Raw genomic sequence first — 23,531 nt, forward strand, 5'->3', positions numbered from 1 at the left:
AGACCTCAGGGGGGGGGATCTTACTTAATTAAGCCCGATCGATAGATTCAATTAGTTCATTACAGTAGCCTTTATGACCCCGAATTGTCACTCTATTCAATAGTACACTAATTTTAACCATAGCCCCTATTGCACCTAGTCAAAAGTAGTGCACTATATAGGGAGGGTAACACTTGCGACATAGAACCTAATCGGTGTGTTATTTATTTATCGGTATCTCACCTCACAGTCGTAAAGATCCGTTAGCTGGTCGATTATCCATTCCTCCAGATTCAGTCTCTTTCTCAATTCTTTTCGGTCATATTTCACGGTTACTCGCCCTTGCTTCCGAACAGGGGTCTCCGGTTCTTCGGTGGAACCGGCGGCTGCCGTCTGGAAATATACCCGGGGTTGAGGACTCGTCTCTGGGCTGGTAACCGCAGCCATGATCGGTCCGCTGAAGAAGATCCTGGAAGTCCTGTTGGTAGAGCGAATTTAGACGCGTTGTTTTTTGTATTGTTCGCCGTGTTGTGTGGTCGTTAAAGCGGCATTGATTCTACAAGAGGAGCTAGAAAATGTACCTAGTCAAGTCTCTGTTACGCTATTGTTCCCTTCTTGCAAAAGAGCATGGCATTAGGTTCACTTCGTGGTTTCCCAATCAAAATCACCATCAAAAATAGGCTATAAAATAGGCTATTTACACTATGACAATTCGGCGTATAAAAATAAATCTATAGCAAAGCCTACAAAGCAGCCGTACAGCAGGAGTGTCTTCTCCCGATGAGTACAAAGAGAAAATATTCCATGCGGTTCTCCCGTCTCTGTCCTCGTGGTGTTGTAAAAACGTATGAAAAGCAGTTGACTTGTCCGTTTTCTACAGATAACTTAACGTTACGTAGACAAAACAAATGATAGTCCAGATTTATTTACTATTTCCTCCTCTCTTCTTGCTCGTCTTTTTTTTTTTTCCCCTTTCCCTGTACTCTCTCTCTATTCCTTCAGTGCCTCCCTCTCTCCAAACGCAACTCCTGTAGTGATTCCCTTTCTCTCGCTCTCTCTCTGCAGTGCTCATCTCTCTCTCTCTCTCTCTCTATATATATATATATATATATATATATTTCTCTCACTCTCTTTCCGTCTGCCACACATTTTAACACGTTCATTCACTGCTAAAGGCACCATAGGCCTACTACTAACCACATAGCACAGCGTTCCTAGCTGGTGATTTAATTTCGGGTCACTGGACACGTTTTTAATTGTCGGACATAAAAAACTGTAAAAACGCCAGTAAATCGGCTCCCAAGTGATTTTAATTTTGGAAATCAGATGTAAGTAATGGGTTGAAATTATTATGTTTTCGTCAAATATTACATCTGTTTGGGCTTATGTGCAGTCTACAAATTATTTGTATTTTTTTTTTTGTTATGCCTAGTTAAATAAAGGTTTAAATAAATAAAAAATGTTACGGCCCTCTGACCATCCGCTCCAGAAAAGCATCATGTCGCGGCTGAATCTAGGTGATGATCCCCGACAGCGGCTCCTGACAGCGGCTATACATTCGCCAGTCGCCACTTAGTAGGCTACTTAAGTTTCTAGACTATTTTAGTTCTATTCTCAAGACATTCCATCATAATCACGATGGGTCTACATAACAGGGTTCATTACGGTTCTAGAAACATTTCCTCTAAGAGTTTATTCTCCATAGCAGAATCGCTTCTATCATCTCCCACAGTTGAACATGTTTGAGTAACCTAGTAACCTAGTAACCTAGTAGCCTAGTAACCTAGTAGCCTAGTAACCTAGTAACCTAGTAACCTAGTAGCCTAGTAACCAAGGTTACACGATGTCAGTCTATGTTTAATAATATATTGTGACCCGCAGATATATTATTATTTTTAATGAAATAAATAGTTTTATTTGCACAGAAGACAAATACAAAACATGATTTTGACAATTAAAAAAATAAATAAATAGATAACACATACACTAACACCAATAAGCATTTATAAGATCTTTGTGAATTAAATTGAAGGCTACAACTGGCAATAGCTGACTGGTCCAGTCTGTCTGTTAGGCTACTGTTAATTATACCTTAGGGGCTGAGATAAAACACAGAGCGCTTTCCAACTCTCTCTCTCTCTCTCAATTCAATTTGATTCAATGGCCTTTATTGGCATGGGAAACATATGTCTCTCTCTCTCTCTCTCTCTCTCTCTCTGTCTCAATCTCTCTCTCTCTCGCTCTCTCTCTCTCTCAATCTCTCTCTATCCCCCATAAGGCTCTTGTCAAAAGCATTGAACTACATAGGAAATAGGGGAGTGCACAGACGGAGGGATGGTTTTAACAGGAGAATAAAGGATTGTCTCTGTTAACAGCATGCAGGCGTGTGCGTGTGTGTGTGTGTGTGTGCGTGATGCAGAGGTCACATTTTTTCACTGGGGTTTGTATCGTTTAACAGCGGCAATAGATACCCTGGCAAGTGTGTGTGTGAGTGTGTGTGTGTGAGTGTGTGAGAGAGAGAGAGAGAGAGAGAGTCAACCATCCGCATACCATAATGATTCAAGCAACATCTCTGAGTAGTTGCATGTGCACACACACACACACCATAGCAACAAGACATGAAACCTGAATAATTCAGTAAGTATGTCTGAATCTTCCAGTTCAGTAACCCCAGACAGCCTTATTTAAACACAAACTGACACTATATATTAGATCTTACCAGTGAAATGGTAACATGGAATATCAACGATAGATCGACTTGTAGGGAGAGTGAATGTGGGGGATGGAACGACTTTGACAGACTGTATGCGTGTGTGTGTGTGTGTATATGTGTCTGTATGTCTGTGTCTGTGTGTGTATGTCTGTGTCTGTCTGCGCGCGCGTGTGTGTGTGTGTGTATGTGTCTGTATGTCTGTCTGTGTGTGTATGTCTGCGCGTGTGTTCTGCGCGCGTGCGTGCGTGTGTGTGTGTGTGTGTCACATATGAAAGAATTGTGACCTGGACTAAGCTAAAGTGGTGCGTGTTATAATTGATGCCTATTAAACATCCCACTCATATGACAACAAATATCAACGATCAGCTTTTTATGTTGTTACATTTGTTTTTGTTTTTTTTTGGGGGGGGGGGGGGGGGGGAATGTCTTACATAAAAATTAAAATAAAAGCATTTTCAAAATACAGTGAGCAGAACCTTTAATTAAATAAATAAATCAAAATACGGACAGAACAGAACCTTTAATTAAATCAAACAATAAAACGAGATCTAAGGTGAACTAAAATCAGCTTTTTTCCCAATCTTAACCATATAAACACTAAATTGTCTTTAACAGTGGTCGCCAACCGGCTGGTCTCCAAGCTAGTCACCCTAGTCACCAAACATTTATGCGTTCCAATTGTTTTCCCTTTTTTTCCTCCGTTTCGCGCTGTTGATGGTAGCCAGCAGTGCTGGGAAGTCAACGTGTTCCCATTTTGAACCATTTCATGTGTCTGAACGACGGGCTGGAAGACTGTGTGCCTGTTTCTCAGTGGAGGGAGGGAGAGAGGAAGGGCGGTGACCTCACCGCTGCTCCCTCCCCTCAGATTGACCATCAGATGCAGGCCATCAGTCCAGTAAAACAAAAAGTGAATCATTATGCTCACTCAGCTGTGCCTCACAAGTAATACAACAAATGATCTATTACCAGTGTGACTTCGGAAAATATTCAGACCCCCTGACTTTTTACACATTTTGTTACATAACAGCCTTCTTCTAAAATGTATAAAAAAAAAAAAAAATCATTCAGAAATCTAAACACAACACCCCATAATGACATCACAATACCCCATAATGACATCACAACACCCCATAATGACATCACAATACCCCATAATGACATCACAATACCCCATAATGACATCACAATACCCCATGACAAGACAAAAACAGGTTGTTAGAAATTTTTGCAAATGTATTAAAAATAAAAAACAGAAATACCTTATTTACATAAGTATTCAGACCTTTTGCTATGAGACTCGAAGTTTGCATCCTGTTTCCATTGATCATCCTTGATTGGAGTCCACCTGTGGTAAATTCTATTAATTGGACATGATTTGGAAAGGCACACACCTGTCTATATAAAGGTCCCACAGTTGACAGTGCATGTCAGAGCAAAAACCAAGCCATGAGGTCGACGGAATTGTCTGTAGAGCTCCGAAACAGGATTGTGTCAAGGCACAGATCTGGGGAAGGGTACCCAAACATTTCTGCAGCATTGAAAGTCCCCAAGAACACAGTGGCCTCCATCATTCTTAAATGGAGTTAGGTTGGAACCACCAAGACTCTTCCTAGAGCTGGTCAATCGGGGGAGAAGGGCCTTGGTCAGGGAAGTGACCAAAAACCCAATGGTCACTCTGACAGAGCTCCAGAGTTCCTCTGTGAAGATGGAAGAACCTTCGAGAAGGACAACCATCTCTGCAGCACTCCACCAATCAGGCCTTTATGGTAGAGTGGCCAAACGGAAGCCACTCCTCAGTAAAAGGCACATGACAGCCCGCTTGGAGTTTGCCAAAAGGCACCTAAAGGACCCTCAGACCATGAGAAACAAGATTCTCTGATCTGATGAAACCAAGATTGAACTATTTGGCCTGAATGCCAAGTGTCACATCTGGAGGAAACCTGGCACCATTCCTACAGTGAAGCATGGTGGAGGCAGGATCATGCTGTGGGGATTTTTTTCAGCGGCAGGGACAGGGAGACTAATCAGGATCGAGGGAAAGATGAATGGAGCAAAGTACAGAGAGATCCCTGATGTTAACATTCTCTAGAGCTCCCATGACCTCAGACTGGGGCGAAGGTTCGTCTTCCAACAGGACAATGACCCTAAGCACACAGCCAAGACAACGCAGGAGTGGCTTCGGGGGAACAAGTCTCTGAATGTCCTTGAGTGGCCCAGCCAGAGCACGGACTTGAAACCTTTATTTAAATAGGCAAGTCAGTTAAGAACACATTCTAATTTACAATGACGACCTACACCCTGGCCAAACTGTCCCCTAACGTGGACAATGCTGGGCCATTTGTGCACCGCCCTATGGGACTCCAAATCACGTCCGGTTGTGATACAGCTCGAGATCAAACCCGGGTCTGTAGTGACCCCTCTTGCACTGCGATGTAGACCGCTGCGCCACTCAGGATCCTGAACATCTCTGGAGAGACCTGAAAATAGCTGTGCAGCGACGCTCCCCATCCAACCTGACATAGCTTGAGAAGATCTGCAGAGAAGAATGGGAGAAACTCCCCAAATACAGGTGTGCCAAACTTGTAGCGTCATACCCAAGAAGACTTGAGGCTGTAATCGCTGCCAAAGGTGCTTCAACAAAGTACTGAGTAAAGAGTCTGAATACTTATGTAAATATGATATTTCTGACACTGGGTTACCACAGCTAGACAGCTAACTTATAATGTAAATAATATGCTATTTAATCAACATTTTGTTGGCTGAGTACTCGTGAGAGAAATTAAACTAGCTAGTAGCTAGCTTAATTTCGGCATTTCAGTTTAAATTTCAGGTCTGCTGAACGCAAACTTGAACGTTGTGAAAATTCTGTGCAACTTCCATTCCACTGTGAACACTGAGGCTGTACCCACTTTAAGTTACAGTTTTAACTGTGGACAAGTAGGCTACTCTGATCATCATCTAGACCTATCAGAGTGGCCTACCATCAAACACAATGGGGAAAATGCATCCCAAAATATTTTAACATGGAAATAGTTGTTCTGTCATTCAGCCTACAGTAGCAGCCAATGTGTGGTGTTCAATGTAGGCCAACATTCCATGAGACTTTTGAAAAAACAGGGCTTGACATTAACCTGTTTATCCACTTGTCCTTCAGACAAGGAAGTGACTTAAAATGTTATGTTGTTTGATGCAAGAAACCACTTTACAAAATAAAATGCCTAATTATTCCCATACCATTATTACAGAGAATCAGACAAATTATGCTTCCCTCTGCCTATTGGCTACTTAGCTTAATCACGCCTTTCTCAAAATACAACACTGTCCCTTTAAGACAGAAAAAAGCTCTTTACCATTTCTCACTAGATGTCTAGAAATGTATGTTTGTGCTCTTGTTGGAAGCAATCACTCCCCTATTGCTGACTACAAATGATCTAAAACTGGGCTAATAACTCACTAACTAGCAAAGGATATGAACAAAAAGTGGACATGGCTACATGGCAGCTCTCGCTTTGATCTCAAAACAATCACATCTACTCATGACCGCTCATGCTGTAAACACAGTCCAGTTCAAAGTAAATGACACAGAACCATATATGACAATGGTCTATTTACATATAGGCCTACTGCAACTCTGATTGGTTATGCCGCACCGGTCTGTGAGGACTATGGTAGAGTGGTGTGTCAATGCAAGAGAATCCTACTCTGATGCGTTCTGCCGACAACAAAATATCTTGCATAGTTTGTTTTGTTTCGCTACGTTAAATTGAAAGTGGCTAATATTGCGTTGATTCGATCACAATTGCCAGAGTAAAGGGAAACGTTGCTAGTGTTAACAGGGAAAACTCTAGAACAGTGGTCACCAACCATTTCTGAGTCAAAATGCAAGCGGAGATGTACAGCTCCGATTTTTTTAACATGCCTTAAAAAAAGTAAGCCTATGCAATATTAACCAATTAAAAAACTACTCTAGCAGTGAGGTGTGTGCAGTAAGCTATAGGCCCATTACATTATCACCGCATAATAGCTTTGCACTGCCAATGCATTGTAATTATATTTCGAATTTTGGAGGTAGGCTATATGATCACACCGGTAATAGATCCGTTGTTGTATTACTTGTGAGGCACAGCTGAGTGAACAGACATTCAAATAATTTGCTTTTTTATTTTACTGTGCTGATGGTGCATCTGACGGTCGGTCTCAGAGGAGGACAGGCCACGTGAGCAGAGTTTATCAGCTGAAAATCCCGCTCACGCTCATTACCCATGGTGCTCCATGTCCTTTCCAACCGTTCCCTATAAACCGCTCTGCACTCACAGGAGAGAAGAAAACTGGCCTCCAAATTCTCTCCATTCATTAAAATCACAATTTAACCAACAGCCATCTATTGTTGTGACTACCTGGACCTACCATTTAACCAACACCCATCTATTGTTGTGACTACCCGGAACTACCGTTTAACCAACTCCCATCTATTGTTGTGACTACCTGGACCTACCATTTAACCAACACCCATCTATTGTTGTGACTACCTAGACCTACCATTTAACCAACACCCATCTATTGATGTGACTACCTAGACCTACCATTTAACCAACACCCATCTATTGTTGTGACTACCCGGAACTACCGTTTAACCAACACCCATCTATTGTTGTGACTACCTGGACCCTACCATTTAACCAACACCCATCTATTGTTGTGACTAACCTGGACCTACCATTTAACCAACACCCATCTATTGTTGTGACTACCTGGACCCTACCATTTAACCAACACCCATCTATTGTTGTGACTACCTGGACCTACCATTTAACCAACACCCATCTATTGTTGTGACTACCTGGATCTACCGATTGGTTTTGAAGTATTGAAACCAAACCATATGGATTTTAATGAAAAGTGTTTGAATAAACATGAACAGGTGAATGTAAGAAGCACTCCTCGTTTTAATTAGGCTACATGTCATAATAAACAGCATATAAACACTCTGAATAGGTCAGGAGACAGACAGGGTGACTAAGAAGGAACTAAATTAATGATTTAGGCTATATTATTTCAATTATTTCAAGGCTATGGCCTACAAATAAATACATAGTGAATCATTTGTGAGTGAGACACAATAGGCTGGTAGGGACATAAACCACTCAGCATTTAAACAACAATTTGTTGTATTCAATCATTAAAGTCTATAAATTGCTTATATAGGCAGTGACTTACTTAGAATTAAATTCAAATTAAACGAAAAATGACTTATTAGTGCCGCTGAAATCATTGTTAGAATACATTTTTAGAATTCATTTTTAAGAATTCATTTTTAAGAATTCATTTTTAAGAATCATTTTAAGGCACAGGAGTTTGGCCAGTCTGGGGCTTCAGGCTCATGTGATGGTGCCTGGAGAACAGACCAGCAGCAGAGAATATCCTCTCAGCACTTTCAGAGCCACTGGGGATGCTCAACACCCTCCAGGATGCTCTTGACAGGCTGGGCAGAGATGCAGAGTTGGTTTTATTTTTCTGTAGGTAGTCCTAAAGGTTTTTATGCAAAAATAACCCCCCCAAAAAACGGAAAGCTCATTGAACGTGGGAATATGCCAGGCCTATTGGGCCAAAATCAATTCTGGCCTATTGTATAGATAATAGAACAAAAATGAATGAAACGTTTAAGAGATCAGATTTTTGGTTTATAAATACTTTGCTACAATGACACACTTAGCTAGCTACCCAGCTGGTTCCTTTCTGTTAGCATGAGCACGTAGTAAGTACACCATCATGCTGCTTTCATTTGGCATGGGTCCTCAGATCCTCAAAAGGTTCTACAGCTGCACCATCGAGAGCATCCTGACTGGTTGCATCACTGCCTGGTTTGGCAACTGCTCAGCCTCCGACCACAAGGCACTACAGAAGGTAGTGCGTACGGCCCAGTACATCACTGGGGACAAGCTTCCTGCCATCCAGGACCTCTATACCAGGCGGTGTCAGTGGAAGGCACTAAAAATGGTCAAAGACTCCAGCCACCCTAGTCATAGACTGTTCTCTCTGCTACCGCACGGCAAGCGGTACCGGAGCACCAGGTCTAGGTCCAAGAGGCTTCTAAACAGCTTCTACCCCCAAGCCATAAGACTCCTGAACATCTAGTCAAATGGCTACCCAGACTATTTGCAGTGCCCCCCCCCACACCCCCTCTTTACACCACTGCTACTCTCTGTTGTCATCTATGCATAGTCACTTTAATAACTACCTGCATGTACATACAGTATTACCTCAATTCCCTCAAATAACCGGTGCCTCTGCACATTGACTCTGTATCAGCACCCCCCTGTATATTGTCTCACTATTGTTATTTCACTGCTGCTCTTCAATTACTTGTTACTTTAATTTCATATTCTCTTCTGTATTAAAAAAAAAACTGCATTATTGGTTAGGGGCTTGTAAGTAAGCATTTCACTGTAAGGTCTACACCTGTTGTATTCATCATTTCACTGTAAAGTCTACACCTGTTGTATTCGGCGGATATGACAAACACAATTTGATTTGATTCAGGATACCTGTCTATTCAGGTTCCACAATTCTTCTTTAGTTGTGGACACTACATCACCACACTCCCTCTGTTCTTTAGTAGTGGACACTACATCACCACACTCCCTCTCTTTAGTAGTGGACACTACATCACCGCACTCCCTCTCTTCTTTAGTAGTGGACACTACATCACCACACTCCCTCTCTTCTTTAGTAGTGGACACTACATCACCACACTCCCTCTCTTTAGTAGTGGACACTACATCACCACACTCCCTCTGTTCTTTAGTAGTGGACACTACATCACCACACTCTCTCTGTTCTTTAGTAGTGGACACTACATCACCACACTCCCTCTGTTCTTTAGTAGTGGACACTACATCACCACACTCCCTCTCTTCTTTAGTAGTGTACACTACATCACCACACTCCCTCTGTTCTTTAGTAGTGGACACTACATCACCACACTCCCTCTGTTCTTTAGTAGTGGACACTACATCACCACACTCCCTCTCTTCTTTAGTAGTGGACACTACATCACCACACTCCCTCTGTTCTTTAGTAGTGGACACTACTGTTTCTCTTGGTCCTCATCTTTGTAAATCACCTTGATTTTACAACTGTGTGTTTTTATCAGTTTCTTTATGAATATATGTAGCGAACTCCATGACAGTAGCTAAAGCAAGGGGCTATAGCAGCACACAAGTAGACTACAGATGCATGCTGGGCCGGGCATGCTCTGAGCTGTTGAAGTGAGTGAAGTGAGTGAAATTGGAGGGGGGGTGATGCTCCAGCCTTTGGGAATCTCGCTCTGTGCTCCAGTCAAATTGAGCACGCTCCACTCCTCGCTCACATTCTCTGGTGGACTGAGGGTCCGTCATCCCTCCGCTCTCCCTTTCCTCCACTGACTCTGACCAAAAAGGGACACAGTCTTCCAGCTGATGGCGAAACTCGAGTCTCATTGCATTAATTCTGCCTCGTGCACAAATTCATGTTGTTATTCCTATGACCAGAGAAAGTGAAATATTCCTCGATATGAAAAAAGACCCAAGCGGTTAATAATAATAACAACTCAAGCCTATAGATACACTTTCCTCCTCGTTCATTACTGCTGCAGTGTTTGTTGTAGCGCTGAGTGGAAATAGGGAGAACGTGCATTTTATGGCGTATAAAAGTGTCGAATACAAAGTGTTAACAAGAACTTAAACATGAAGTCACTCATAAAAACATCAAACGTCTTCGTTGACAGTCTGTCTCTCTAGTCGTGGTTTTAAACGTTTAAAAACAGCAGCTCTTTGCTGTATTCGTTGACAGTCTGTCTCTCTAGTCGTGGTTTTAAACGTTTAAAAACAGCAGCTCTTTGCTGTATTCGTTGACAGTCTGTCTCTCTAGTCGTGGTTTTAAACGTTTAAAAACAGCAGCTCTTTGCTGTATTCGTTGACAGTCTGTCTCTCTAGTCGTGGTTTTAAACGTTTAAAAACAGCAGCTCTTTTGCTGTATTCGTTGACAGTCTGTCTCTCTAGTCGTGGTTTTAAACGTTTAAAAACAGCAGCTCTTTTGCTGTATTCGTTGACAGTCTGTCTCTCTAGTCGTGGTTTTAAACGTTTAAAAACAGCAGCTCTTTTGCTGTATTCGTTGACAGTCTGTCTCTCTAGTCGTGGTTTTAAACGTTTAAAAACAGCAGCTCTTTTGCTGTATTCGTTGACAGTCTGTCTCTCTAGTCGTGGTTTTAAACGTTTAAAAACAGCAGCTCTTTTGCTGTATTCGTTGACAGTCTGTCTCTCTAGTCGTGGTTTTAAACGTTTAAAAACAGCAGCTCTTTGCTGTATTCGTTGACAGTCTGTCTCTCTAGTCGTGGTTTTAAACGTTTAAAAACAGCAGCTCTTTTGCTGTATTCGTTGACAGTCTGTCTCTCTAGTCGTGGTTTTAAACGTTTAAAAACAGCAGCTCTTTGCTGTATTCGTTGACAGTCTGTCTCTCTAGTCGTGGTTTTAAACGTTTAAAAACAGCAGCTCTTTTGCTGTATTCGTTGACAGTCTGTCTCTCTAGTCGTGGTTTTAAACGTTTAAAAACAGCAGCTCTTTGCTGTATTCGTTGACAGTCTGTCTCTCTAGTCGTGGTTTTAAACGTTTAAAAACAGCAGCTCTTTTGCTGTATTCGTTGACAGTCTGTCTCTCTAGTCGTGGTTTTAAACGTTTTGAAATCTCACCGTATCCGTTTTACCGGAGCTTTCTATTATGCCTTCTACTTTACTGCAGACCCGGCAATCTGAGACATCCGATTGGCCAGTGTTAAGCCTATAGGGCACTTGATTTGCTCTCTGGGTCCGCCGGGAAGGCAGAGTTTGTAGCTACAGACAAATGAAATGATTCACAATGGCAACAGTTCTGAGGTGCAGCTCAGAACCGGGCAGCTGAATCGGATGCACCTATCGGCAACAGCCCTAATACAAATCATTTAAAAAAAAAAGGAGCACAAGACTTTATCGCCTTGGCGATCGACCAGTAGATCGCAATCGACCGTTGATGACCGCTGCTCTAGAAAGTTGAGTGAACTTCAATCTCTCACGGCAGTTTAGAGTACTGCATTTTAAACACTGATTTAACCACACAAAACAGGGAGGTTTTTCAATGTAAAATAAAAAGCAAAAGCTGAATATCCCTTTGAACATTATGAAGTTATTAATTAGGCTTTGGATGGCGTATCAATACACCCAGTCACTACGAAGATACAGGCGTCCTTCCAAACTCAGTTATTAACAGAGACGAAGGAAACCGCTCAGGGATTTTCACCATGAGTCCAATGGTGACTTTAAAACAGTTACAGAGTTTCACGGTTGTGATAATGCCATAGTTTTGTTGATATATTTTTAACACTACAATTAAAATGGCTGCTGTAGTTGTGACTATTTCCAGCGATGCAAAAAAACTAAGAACTGGAGCAAGGTTGTGGGTGGAAATTCCCCAAAGGAGACTGTTTAACCTCTTTTAATCATGGAGAGAGAAATCCTGACCAAGGAGGAGGCCATAGCCAACCCCATTAAAGAGGAGGAGCTCTACATGAAATTCATCCAAACCACTTGAGGTCAGTACAGAGTGTACACTAACTCTGGCGTGTATATCGTCTCAGTAAAGAAGCAAAGGGGCAAAGCTTCTGATCAGAGGAATAACATGTTGTGTTCATAGAGAATAGTCTGTTCAGTTTTGAAGTACTGGCTGACCAGAACTCAATTCAAGTTACAATTAAAGACCGGAATCAGCAGATGATAGTGTTGTGACTTGAGTTCCTGGCTGAAGCTGGATGTAAAGTGTTGGGGGAGAAAGTGATGAGGCGCATGTTAAGATACAAAGGTGAACTTACAAACTGCTCCAATAGAGATCCTTTTGTATATGTTGAAGCAGTACCCATCATTCCTATAACACGGTCTGTAAAGATGGGAACTCACTGGATCAAAGTATTTTATGATGGACAAGGTTCTGCATGTTGACAGGACTGGCAGATACCATCCCACTCTAGAGGGGGTGTCAGGAGATGGTACAGTCCTACTACACTGGACAACGTTAGGGGCACAGAGGAAAGGTTTTCACACGATGTGCAGGACAACAATCCTGTCCCCGTGAGTAGAGCAGACGTATCACATATCTCTGAGGAAATAACAGAATGTGAGACTGAGATTGAAGAGGATAAAGTCCTCGGCTCCCAAGGACAAAGACGGAGTGAATTACACATTGGAGTTGGTACCTGGTGAGCCAGAGTCTACAACAGTGACCTCTCATTATGTCACGCCCTGACCATAGTCTCATTACAAGAAGAAGAAGAAGGGGAAAAATGCTAATAAAGAAGCTGGGAAAAAGTGGCTACTGAGACCAGTGACAAACCTCTAAGGTTAATTAGGGACCCCTCGAAGGCAACTCTCTGCGGAACACAAAAGAAGGCAGCCAAACATCAATGCTGGCATTCATTCAAACAATCTGGAATCAACCAAACACCCAACCGGCCCAGGGTACCCAGCGGCCCAGGGTACTAACCGGCCCAGGGTACCAACCGGCCCAGGGTACTAACCGGCCCAGGGTACCCACCGGCCCAGGGTACCAAGCGGCCCGGGGTACCAACCGGCCCGGGGTACCAACCGGCCCAGGGTACCAACCGGTCCAGGGTACTAACCGGTCCAGGGTACCCAGCGGCCCAGGGTACTAACCGGCCCAGGGTACCAACCGGCCCAGGGTACCCACCGGCCCAGGGTACCCACCGGCCCAGGGTACCCACCGGCCCAGGGTACCCACCGGCCCAGGGTACCCACCGGCCCAGGGTACCCACCGGCCCAGGGTACCCAACCGGCCCAGGGTACCAACCGGCCCAGGGTACCAACCGGCCCAGGGTACCAACCGGCCCAGGGTACCCACCGGCCCAGGGTAGCAACCGGCCCAGGGTACCCAGCGGCACAGGGTACCCACCGGCCCAGGGTACTAACCGGCCCAGGGTACCCACCGGCCCAGGGTACCCACCGGCCCAGGGTACCCACCGGCCCAGGGTACCCACCGGCCCAGGGTACCCACCGGCCCAGGGTACCCACCGGCCCAGGGTACCCACCGGCCCAGGGTACCAACCGGCCCAGGGTACCAACCGGCCCAGGGTACCAACCGGCCCAGGGTACCCACCGGCCCAGGGTAGCAACCGGCCCAGGGTACCCAGCGGCACAGGGTACCCACCGGCCCAGGGTACTAACCGGCCCAGGGTACTAACCGGCCCAGGGTACCCAGCGGCCCAGGGAACTAAGCTACCCATCAGAGTCTGCAGTAAGGTCACCTGCAGACAAAAAGGCTGATATGGAGGATGTAATTCTGGGAGAAGTGGGGACAAGTCCCCCTAATGAGCCATCCAGACCGAAGTCATTGATGAATGGTGGAACATGAATGATTGAAATAATCTATATGTGAGTAGCCTATATTACCGGGTTCAGAGAAGGACTTCTTGTACGTGAGCATATCCTCTGTCACTAACGTGGCTTTTCTAGAGAATTAGCAATCTGCAGATTAAATAATTTTAATGCCAACTCTTGATACATGTCCCAAATAAAACCCACCTTCGAGACAGAAACTCAGTTCCCTTAACCCAGATATTAGAAAGCATTGTACCATAAAACTTCTTCAAACCGTTAATCAGGCTAAAATGCTCTGGGATCCTCGTTCCAAGCCTCGAGGAATAGAGGTCATCTGAATATTCGTAGAATTATTTCTAAAAGGGATCAAGTAGAACATTTATTGAATGACTCTAATCGTTTCTCTGACACATGGCTGAATAAATCTTCTCCTATTTCTGCCTTTAACGTCCCTGGATATTCCATATTCAGGAGGGACGGGGGAGAGAGCAGAGGGTGTGGATTGCTTATGTCCATGAAAGATAACTTTAAATGCAATCGTATCGTATGGAAACATGCCACTGACCTTGAACGTATGGAGCAGAATGACTTGCTATCACTTCATATGTCTCTCACTATTATTGGATAATGTAGACCAACAACATCTGATACCTCGTTTTATGACCATCTAAATGCTATGCGTAAAGAATGTGATCATCTTCATGGGCGATTTCAATATTAAACTGGGAAAACAACATTTGCAGGAAAAAACAACCTCAAACCGATTATTTCAACCTGACTCAAATATTGCAAGGTCCAACCAGAGTAACACAGTCATCCCCAGACTCAAATTGATCTGGTGTTTACTAACAGACCTGATCGAATAACTAAGTCCAGTAACTTACTAACTGGCATATCTGACCACAATGTTACATTGGTTGTTAGAAAGTTCACTAAAAAGAGATTTAAGAACCATATTAATGTGCAACAGTACGATAAAAAAATCCTGTAAAGTGAGCAGAGTAACTACGATGCAGCTATAAGTGAAATTGACTGATCTGATCTGTTAAGCAATGAAGACTCAGAGTCTGGATACAGAACATTGACAAAGTGGACACCTCTTTTCCTAGGAAATGTCAACGTAAACCAAGATGGGAAAAACTCTCTAGCATGGCTCAACGAGGACCTCTGGAGGGCAGATAAGAGAACAGGATCTTTCCTTGAAAAAAAAACACTGAATTCTGGTCAGAATGATAACAGGCATATATATACAGCACTGAGAAATAAGGTGGTTAAGAATATATATTTTTAAAAAGAGCAAAATCAGATATCTTTCTTAGAGTGATCACTGAAGCGAAAAGAAATGGCAAAGTGATTTGGGAAAATCTCAACAAACTAACAGGGAGAGGAGTTGAAAAGTCCCCCAAAAACATCCTGAATTAAAAGGTTAGTGGGATTCTAATTCAAGATTCCGATTTCATATCCGCCACCATTAACCAATTTTTTGTTGACTCTGTTAGGGTAATGGCTCAAAGATTTTCAACCAAGACCACAGTCGTCACTCCCATTGTTACGAGATTGTGTTTAGAGGTGAAGAAGTCAAGCGCAGGAGAGCAGAGATGTCCGAGATGCGTTTTTTAATATGCAAGTCCACAAACATACAGGCCAGGTACAATACCAAAATAAACGCCCTCGACTACAGAGAAACCAGTTACTCACGGAAGGAGGAAAAAAACAACGCTCCTAAATTTATACACACTTGGTATAATACGTGAAAACAAATAAGTCACAACCTTAACGAGCAACATCACACGAATAATCCCGCACAAGCCTAGGCAGGCAACAGGGGTAATTATACACACAGAAATTAAAGCAAATGAAACCAGGTGTGAAAGAACCAAAGACAAAACAAACGGAAAAGGAAAAAAAGGATCGGTGATGGCTAGTAGGCCGGCAACGCCGACCGCCGAGCGCCGCCCGAACAGGGAGAGGAACCACCTTCGGTGGAAGTCGTGACACCCATAGATAATAATAAACCAATATTCAGAAGTCCTGAAATCTCAGCGTCAGCAGTGGACAGTATTATCAGCTTCTTCGGGAGCTCTAGGACAAAATATGCATATAGGTCTAGACACTGTATTCCTGAAGAGACACAAATATTCTCTGATTGCCACTACTGTACATCTAGTCAATCTGTCCATCAAATATGGGTTCTTCTCCAATGTTTGGAAGTCTGCTGCAGTGATACCTGTTTTATATCTGGTGACCTGACTCTGGTGGAAAATTACCGACCTATAAGCATTCTTCCAGTGCTATCAAAAGTAGCTGGAAGATGGGTCGCTGACCATCTGACTGATTACCTCATTCAGGGAAACTTGTTGAAATGAAACAGACAAGAGGCCAGTCCACCATAGTCAGCATGTTTATTCACGAGAGCTCTGCCCATCCTTACATGTACATTGGTTTATATACTTCAGATTCAGAGGTCAGGTCTTTGTCTTACGGATCCTGGATCCGCCCGTGCACAGTTTTCAGCAGTTCCTTGGGACGACAGAGGCAGGTATTGAGATCCGGCTCGAAGGACCAATTGTTAAGAGAATTGTGTTCTCAATGTTCATAAACTGAACTTCAATTAAACTACTCGGTCTGTTACCAAGAATTTGTAAGGTTCTTGTTGAAATGAAACAGACAGAGGTCAGTCCACCATAGTCAGCATATTTATTCACGAGAGCTCTGTTATCATTTCCTGTACATTGGTTTATATACCTCTCATTTCATCATAACTGTCCTTCCTCCTCTAAGACAATATAGTTCACAGGTCTTCTCCGTCTCATACATTGTCTGCCACCTGTTATACAATCTACTACCAGCCCAAGGTTTCTCCCCTCCCTGGGTGGGGAGACTTCCTTCCCTGTTATCAGTTTCACAGTGGTCACAAGTTGTCTGCCACAGTTCCTCTTCTCTTATGGACAAACATTATTTATCATTATACAGAGACACGGTAGAATTCTGTTAGTTATAGTTCTACGTTAAATGTATACATCATTTAGTCATTATTCATAAAATTCACAACAACCAGTCAGGAGGAAGAGCAGCTTCAAGGGCTGGAGGCTGATATCATAGGGTTAATTTTCTCTCCTTCCTGTGTGAAAAGTGAATGTGATCAAGAGGACCCACACTGGTCCTTGACTCTTCCCCAAACTCAGTCTGTGGAGAACAGAGAGAGTGACTCTAAAATCAGTGGATATCAAACCTTTTGGCACTGTGACCCACCTAAAGGGTCTTGACAATCCCCGTGACCCTCCAGATAATCAAAACAATGTCTCCAGCCACAACTCAACCGTAATTAGCTACCTAGTAGGACGTGACTGCAGCCCACCATTGGATCCCAACCCAACAAAACACTGTTCCAAACCTAGCATCACGTTACATTTAACATTTAAGTCATTTAGCAGACGCTCTTATCCAGAGCGACTTACAAATTGGAAAGTTCATACATATTCATCCTGGTCCCCCCGTGGGGAATGAACCCACAACCCTGGCATTGCAAGCGCCATGCTCTACCAACTGAGCCACACGGGACCGTCTAGAATAACTCACCGCTGCTGTGACTGTGGAGAAACGTTTACTCTGAGAGATGACCTGCAGAGGCATGTTACTCTCCCCAAGAAGAGTAAAAAATGCTACAACTCCAACTGTAAACTGAAGGCCCATGTCCGACTCTGTCACATGGAGAAACCCTGCACCTGCCCTGTTTGTGGAAAGACCTTCAAACTCAAAGGAGATCTGTCCAATCACATGAGGATTCACACAGGAGAGAATCACACAGGAGAGAAACCATTTAGCTGTGGTGACTGTGGGAAAATCTTCAGTCAGAAGGGTGACCTAGGGAAGCATAAACTGACTCACACAGGAGAGAAACCATTTAGCTGTTGTGATTGTGGAAAAAGCTTCAGTCTCAAACATCACCTAACCATGCACAAACGGACTCACATTCATCCAGAAGAATAAGCTGCTGACCCATGTGAAAAACATCCACAGAGAAAGAAACAAGACAAAAAAGGTGTGAAGAAGGAAAATTAGGACGGACGCAGAGTAGTTTTTTATTTTATTTTAATAAATGCATAAATGCACGGGGCAGCAGGTAGCCTAGTGGTTAGCGCGTTGGACTAGTAATCGAAAGGTTGCAAGATCGTATCCTCGAGCTGATGAGGTTAAAATCTGTCGTTTCTGCCCTTGAACAAGGCAGTTAACCCACTGTTCCTAGGCCGTCATTGTAAATAATAATTTGTTCTTAACTGACTTGCCTAGTTAAATAAATAAAATAATGTCGGTTGAATGCTGTATGTCGGTCCCTCTCCTTGTTCGGGCGGCGGTTGACGTCACCGGTCTTCTAGCCATCGCCGCTCCACCTTTCATTTTCCATTTGTTTTGTCTTGTTTTCCTGCACACCTGGTTTTCATCTCATCATCATTACTATGTGTATTTAGCCCTGTGTTCCCTCCATGTCTGTGTGGGGTATTGTTTATTGTCAAGGCACGCTTCCGGCTGATTTGCGCCGTGTTTTGTTTTATAGCCGTGCTTTGTGGCAGCCGGTACTTTGTACTTGGGTTTTGTACTTTGTGCTGCCTCACTTGTTCTTTAGGCATTTGGTTTTGTGACTCGATTGCGTTCTGTTCTAATTATAGTCTAAAGTAAAGTGCATTGTCCACTCATCTCTGCTCTCCTGCACCTGACTTCCATGATCCAGCTACACCCACCGTTTGACACTAACACTGAATAAAACTATGAATAATAGCCACCAAGATGGTAGTGACTGATTATTAATTATTAACCATTTATTCACTTTAATAAAATATTTTAGTTGTGTATATTATATTTGTTTTTTTAGTGTGATGAAGACACTCAATTATTTCATTAATAAAAGCAATTTGTACAAAAAAAAAAAAAAAAAAGTAATTTGTAATTTGTTGAGCAAATTCCAGGTCTGCAAACTTGAACGTTGTGAACATTCTGTGCAAACTTCCAGCGAGCGTTTACTGTGAACACTGAGAAGCTTCTGATAGGCTAATTGACATCATTTGAGTCAATTGGAGGTGTACCTGTGGATGTATTTCAAGGCCTACCTTCAAACTCAGTGCCTCTTTGCTTGACATCATGGGAAAATCCAAAGAAATCAGCCAAGACCTCAAAAAAAAAATGGTCTGGTTTATCCTTGGGAGCAATTTCCAAACGCCTGAAGGTACTACGTTCATCTGTACAAACAATAGTACGCAAATATAAACACCATGGGACCACGTAGCCGTCATACTGCTCAGGAAGGAGACACGTTGTCTCCTAGAGATGAACGTACTTTAGTGCGAAAAGTGCAAATCAATCCCAGAACAACAGCAAAGGACCTTGTGAAGATGCTGGAGGAAACAGGTACAAAAGTATCTATATCCACAGTAAAACGAGTCCTATATCGACATAACCTGAAAGGCTGCTCAGCAAGGAAGAAGCCACTGCTCCAAAACCGCCATAAAAAAGCCAGACTACGGTTTGCAACTGTGTATGAGGACAAAGCTCGTATTTTTGGAGAAATGTCCTCTGGTCCGATGAAACAAAAATAGAACTGTTTGGCCATAATGACCATCGTTATGTTTGGAGGAAAAAGGGGGAGGCTTGCAAGCCGAAGAACACCATCCCAACCGTGAAACACGGGGGTGGCAGCATCATGTTGTGGGGGTGCTTTGCTGCAGGAGGATTGGTGCACTTCACAAAATAGATGGCTTCATGAGGGAGGAAAATTATGTGGATATATTGAAGCAACCTCTCAAGACATCAGTCAGGAAGATTTCGCTTGGTTGCAAATGTGTCTTCCAAATGGACAATGACCCCAAGCATACTACCAAAGTTGTGGCAAAATGGTTTAAGGACAACAAAAGTCAAGGTATTGGAGTGGCCATCACAAAGCCCTGACCTCAATCCTATAGAACATTTGTTGGTAGAACTGAAAAAAGCGTGTGTGAGAAAAGAGGCCTACAAACCTGACCCAGTTACACCAGCTCTGTCAGGGGGAATGGGCCAAAATTCGTCCAACATATTGTGGGAAGCTTGTGGAAGGCTACCTGAAACATTTCACCCAAGTTAAACAATGTAAAGGCAATGCTACCAAATACTTATTGAGTGTACGTAAACGTCTGACCCACTGGGAATGTGATGAAAGAAATAAAAGCTGAAATAAATCATTCTCTCTACTATTATTCTGACATTTCACATTCTTAAAATAAAGTGTTGATCCTAACTGACTTAAGACAGGGAATTTTTACTAGGATTAAATGTCAGGAATTGTTTAAAACTGAGTTTAAATGTATGTGGCTAAGGTGTATGTAAACTTCCGACTTCAACTGTATCCGTTTGCAAACAATGTAAACAATAAATCAGAGGTAATAAAGGCACATACAAACATGGTCTCTACTTTTTTGTTTTCTTGAGTAAAGCAGCTCCAAAATGCAGTTGTTTCAACCTAGCTCAGTGCTTTCTGTGGTGGTGGGGCAGCCAGTGGAAAATACGGAACTTAGTGGTTAGTAATGTTCTCTAGTTGCGCCGTGATTGAAATTCAAGCCCCATAGACTTACATTAGAAACATCCAAGAAGGTCCAGGTTAGGGGAATGTTTGGCGGGATGTCGTTTGGCCGGGATGTCCTTGTCTCATCACGCTCTAGCGACTCCTTGTGGTGGGCTGGGCGCCTGCAAGCTGACTTCGGCCGTCAGTTCGACAGTGTTTCCTCCCGACACATTGGTGCGGCTTAAACGAGCAGTGTGTCAAGCAGCAGTGCTCAACCTTCGCCGAGTCCGTAGGGGAGTTGCAGCGATGAGACAAGATCGTAACTACCCATTGGCTATCACGAAAAAGGGGGTAACGCCACGGGACAGAAATGTTTGAATATATCGGCCCTGTTGTCAATCCACCATGACGTGTTCAAAACAACTGGAAACTCGTAAATCTCAGACTTCAGTGAGATCAAGACAGCTAAGACAGAATGGGAACTCTGATAAAACCAGCTCTGACTGGGAAAATACGGAAAATAATTTTGGAACGGTCATCCAACTTGGAATTCCATGTCGGCATTTTGGGCCTCTTTCTAGAGCCCACAAGAAGGACCGCCGTGCCACCTTCCTGTTTAAGTGAGCACAGCACAACAAGGTGAGTCCTAAAATGTCTTGTATGCTGCCGCATAAATTATGTAATATGCCAGAGAGATATGTATACTCTAGCTAAGAATGTAATACTAAGTGTATGTTGTGTAGTAAACTGTTAGTAGCCCATGTGGCTCACCCTATTAATATGTTCCCTATCCCCCTCATAACTTAGCCCACTGTTCTGACTTGATGGTGCACATGTAGCCTATAGCCTGTTATAGAGAAATGTAATCATTGAATATTGTAAGAGCTTTCATTCATTGTCTGCTTATATGACCCCTTTTATTTATCCTACGGTTCTGACTTGGTGTACAGGGAGAATACTGTAAGAATGGCCCATGTTCTGAATTGCTGAACAAATAGTTATATTGACTACGTCCGTCCTCGCTCTTAATGTATTAATTGAAATTACGGAATGCCTCTTATCTGCTTGTCGTCCCCTTATGCCATAGTTTGTACATTTCAATTGTCATTAGAAACCACATTTGTTTAAGCAAGTCAGCCATATCAGCTATGGCTATGTTTTTAAATGAGGCTGAATTAACTGTTTTGCTGCCAGGCAAGGCTCCGCTGATAGCCAGGTGTAGCAGTGGTAAAGTGTTAGGACTCTGCTGTTGGGACAGCTTTATGTAGGTCCTAACAGTTTGTGGGCATCATTGGTCACTGTTATAGTGCAATGGGTGTATTGTTTAGTGTTGTGTATTGGCTTTTTGTTTTCCCCACCAACATTTAAATGCTAAAATAGCCACTGAGTAGCAGACATCCATCTATGAGCTCCCCAATGAGTCACCCTAATTAGGCTAGCTAGCTGGCTATGCTGCCTAACCAAATCACAACTTTAGTAGTTTTTCAAAGTAGATAAGGCATACTTTCACAGAGAGAGAAAGAGGGAGGAATGGAGAGGGTTGAGGGAGGGAAGGAGAGATGGAAAGTTGAGTGGAGAGTTGAGGGAACGAGAAAGAGAAATGAGAGAGGGGGAGGGATAGAGAGGAGGAAGGTGAGAGAGAGAACGAGAGAGAGGGGGAAGGGGAGGGGGGAGGTGAGAGAGAGAGGGGTAAGGGGAGGGAGAGTGAGGGGGAAGGGGAGGGAAGGTGAAAGAAAAGAGGGACCAAGGCCAGATCTATCATTCATTGTGTTAGCCAAGGCCAGATCTATCATTCATTGTGTTAGCCAAGGCCAGATCTATCATTCATTGTGTTAGCCAAGGCCAGATCTATCATTCATTGTTAGCCAAGGCCAGATCTGTCATTCATTGTTAGCCAAGGCCAGATCTATCATTCATTGTTAGCCAAGGCCAGATCTATCATTCATTGTTAGCCAAGGCCAGATCATCATGTCACCACCCTGTGAAATTCATCAATTATTTCATCTGTAGCCTAATAATCTGCATGGTTTCCTGAGTCGTAGTGGGAGGACCAGACAGCAGCTCATCGCGTCACTCCAAGTTGACTTCCATATGATGGTTATTATATCAATATTTGCGCATAAAAAAGGCATTTCCACCGTCATTTCTCGCATTAATTAATTTTACCGACACAAAAATCCCACCATTGTCAAACGAACAAATCGTCTGTCTGTTTTTATAAAATTGTACCGACATTTCATGTTTTCATGAGTTCCGTAATTCATCCGCATGAAATGGATTGGGCCTTAGTGTGAGATTCTTCTCATCGTGATTGGTCCCTTTCAGTTCATGACTCATTTACAATTTACTTTAGACTCACTAACAGAGTCGCTTGCCATTTCATTCCTCATTGCTATGATTCACTGGTTATAAGAGTCTTCATTGCTATGATTCACTGGTTGAGACTCCTCATTGCTATGATTCACTGGTTAAGACTCCTCATTGCTATGATTCACTGGTTAAGAGTCTTCATTGCTATGATTCACTGGTTGAGACTCCTCATTGCTATGATTCACTGGTTAAGACTTCTCATTGCTATGATTCACTGGTTAAGAGTCCTCATTGCTATGATTCACTGGTTAAGAGTCCTCATTGCTATGATTCACTGGTTAAGAGTCCTCATTGCTATGATTCACTGGTTAAGACTCCTCATTGCTATGATTCACTGGTTGAGACTCCTCATTGCTATGATTCACTGGTTAAGAGTCCTCATTGCTATGATTCACTGGTTAAGAGTCCTCATTGCTATGATTCACTGGTTGAGACTCCTCATTGCTATGATTCACTGGTTGAGACTCCTCATTGCTATGATTCACTGGTTAAGAGTCCTCATTGCTATGATTCACTGGTTAAGACTCCTCATTGCTATGATTCAC

At 43.1% G+C, this 23,531-nt stretch overlaps 2 protein-coding genes across 3 annotated transcripts in view; one reads left to right on the forward strand and one right to left on the reverse strand.

The window, feature by feature from the left end:
- The window catches only part of LOC139534737 (protein phosphatase 1 regulatory subunit 14B-like), a 41,192-nt gene extending 40,112 nt beyond the window's left edge, over positions 1-1,080 (reverse strand). The window contains exons 1-2 of one of the 2 annotated variants that reach the window (XM_071334148.1): positions 561-1,080; positions 223-457 (exon numbers count right to left, since the gene is read on the reverse strand). In XM_071334148.1, coding sequence (XP_071190249.1) covers positions 223-426 — 204 coding nt within the window. In that variant the 5' untranslated portion in view covers positions 427-457; positions 561-1,080. Of the gene's footprint in view, positions 1-222 lie in introns of both variants that reach the window. The other variant, XR_011666995.1, reaches the window with a different exon arrangement.
- LOC139533371 (basic salivary proline-rich protein 1) lies at positions 425-14,033 on the forward strand. The gene is made up of 2 exons (XM_071331416.1): positions 425-463; positions 13,245-14,033. Exons 1-2 carry the CDS (start codon positions 425-427, stop codon positions 14,031-14,033), a joined length of 828 nt encoding a protein of 275 aa, XP_071187517.1.
- The last annotated feature ends 9,498 nt before the right edge of the window (positions 14,034-23,531 follow it).

The sequence above is a fragment of the Salvelinus alpinus genome, chromosome 11, assembly GCF_045679555.1.
Source record: "Salvelinus alpinus chromosome 11, SLU_Salpinus.1, whole genome shotgun sequence".
Lineage (NCBI taxonomy): Eukaryota > Metazoa > Chordata > Actinopteri > Salmoniformes > Salmonidae > Salvelinus > Salvelinus alpinus.

What these genes read in the sequence shown, in the direction of transcription:
- LOC139533371 (XM_071331416.1), top strand. Translation starts at nt 425, where the DNA reads ATGATCGGTCCGCTGAAGAAGATCCTGGAAGTCCTGTTG. An exon ending in AGATCCTGGAAGTCCTGTTG is followed by an intron (nt 464 to 13,244) that starts GTAGAGCGAATT and finishes TAACCGGCCCAG; the next exon opens with GGTACCAACCGGCCCAGGGT.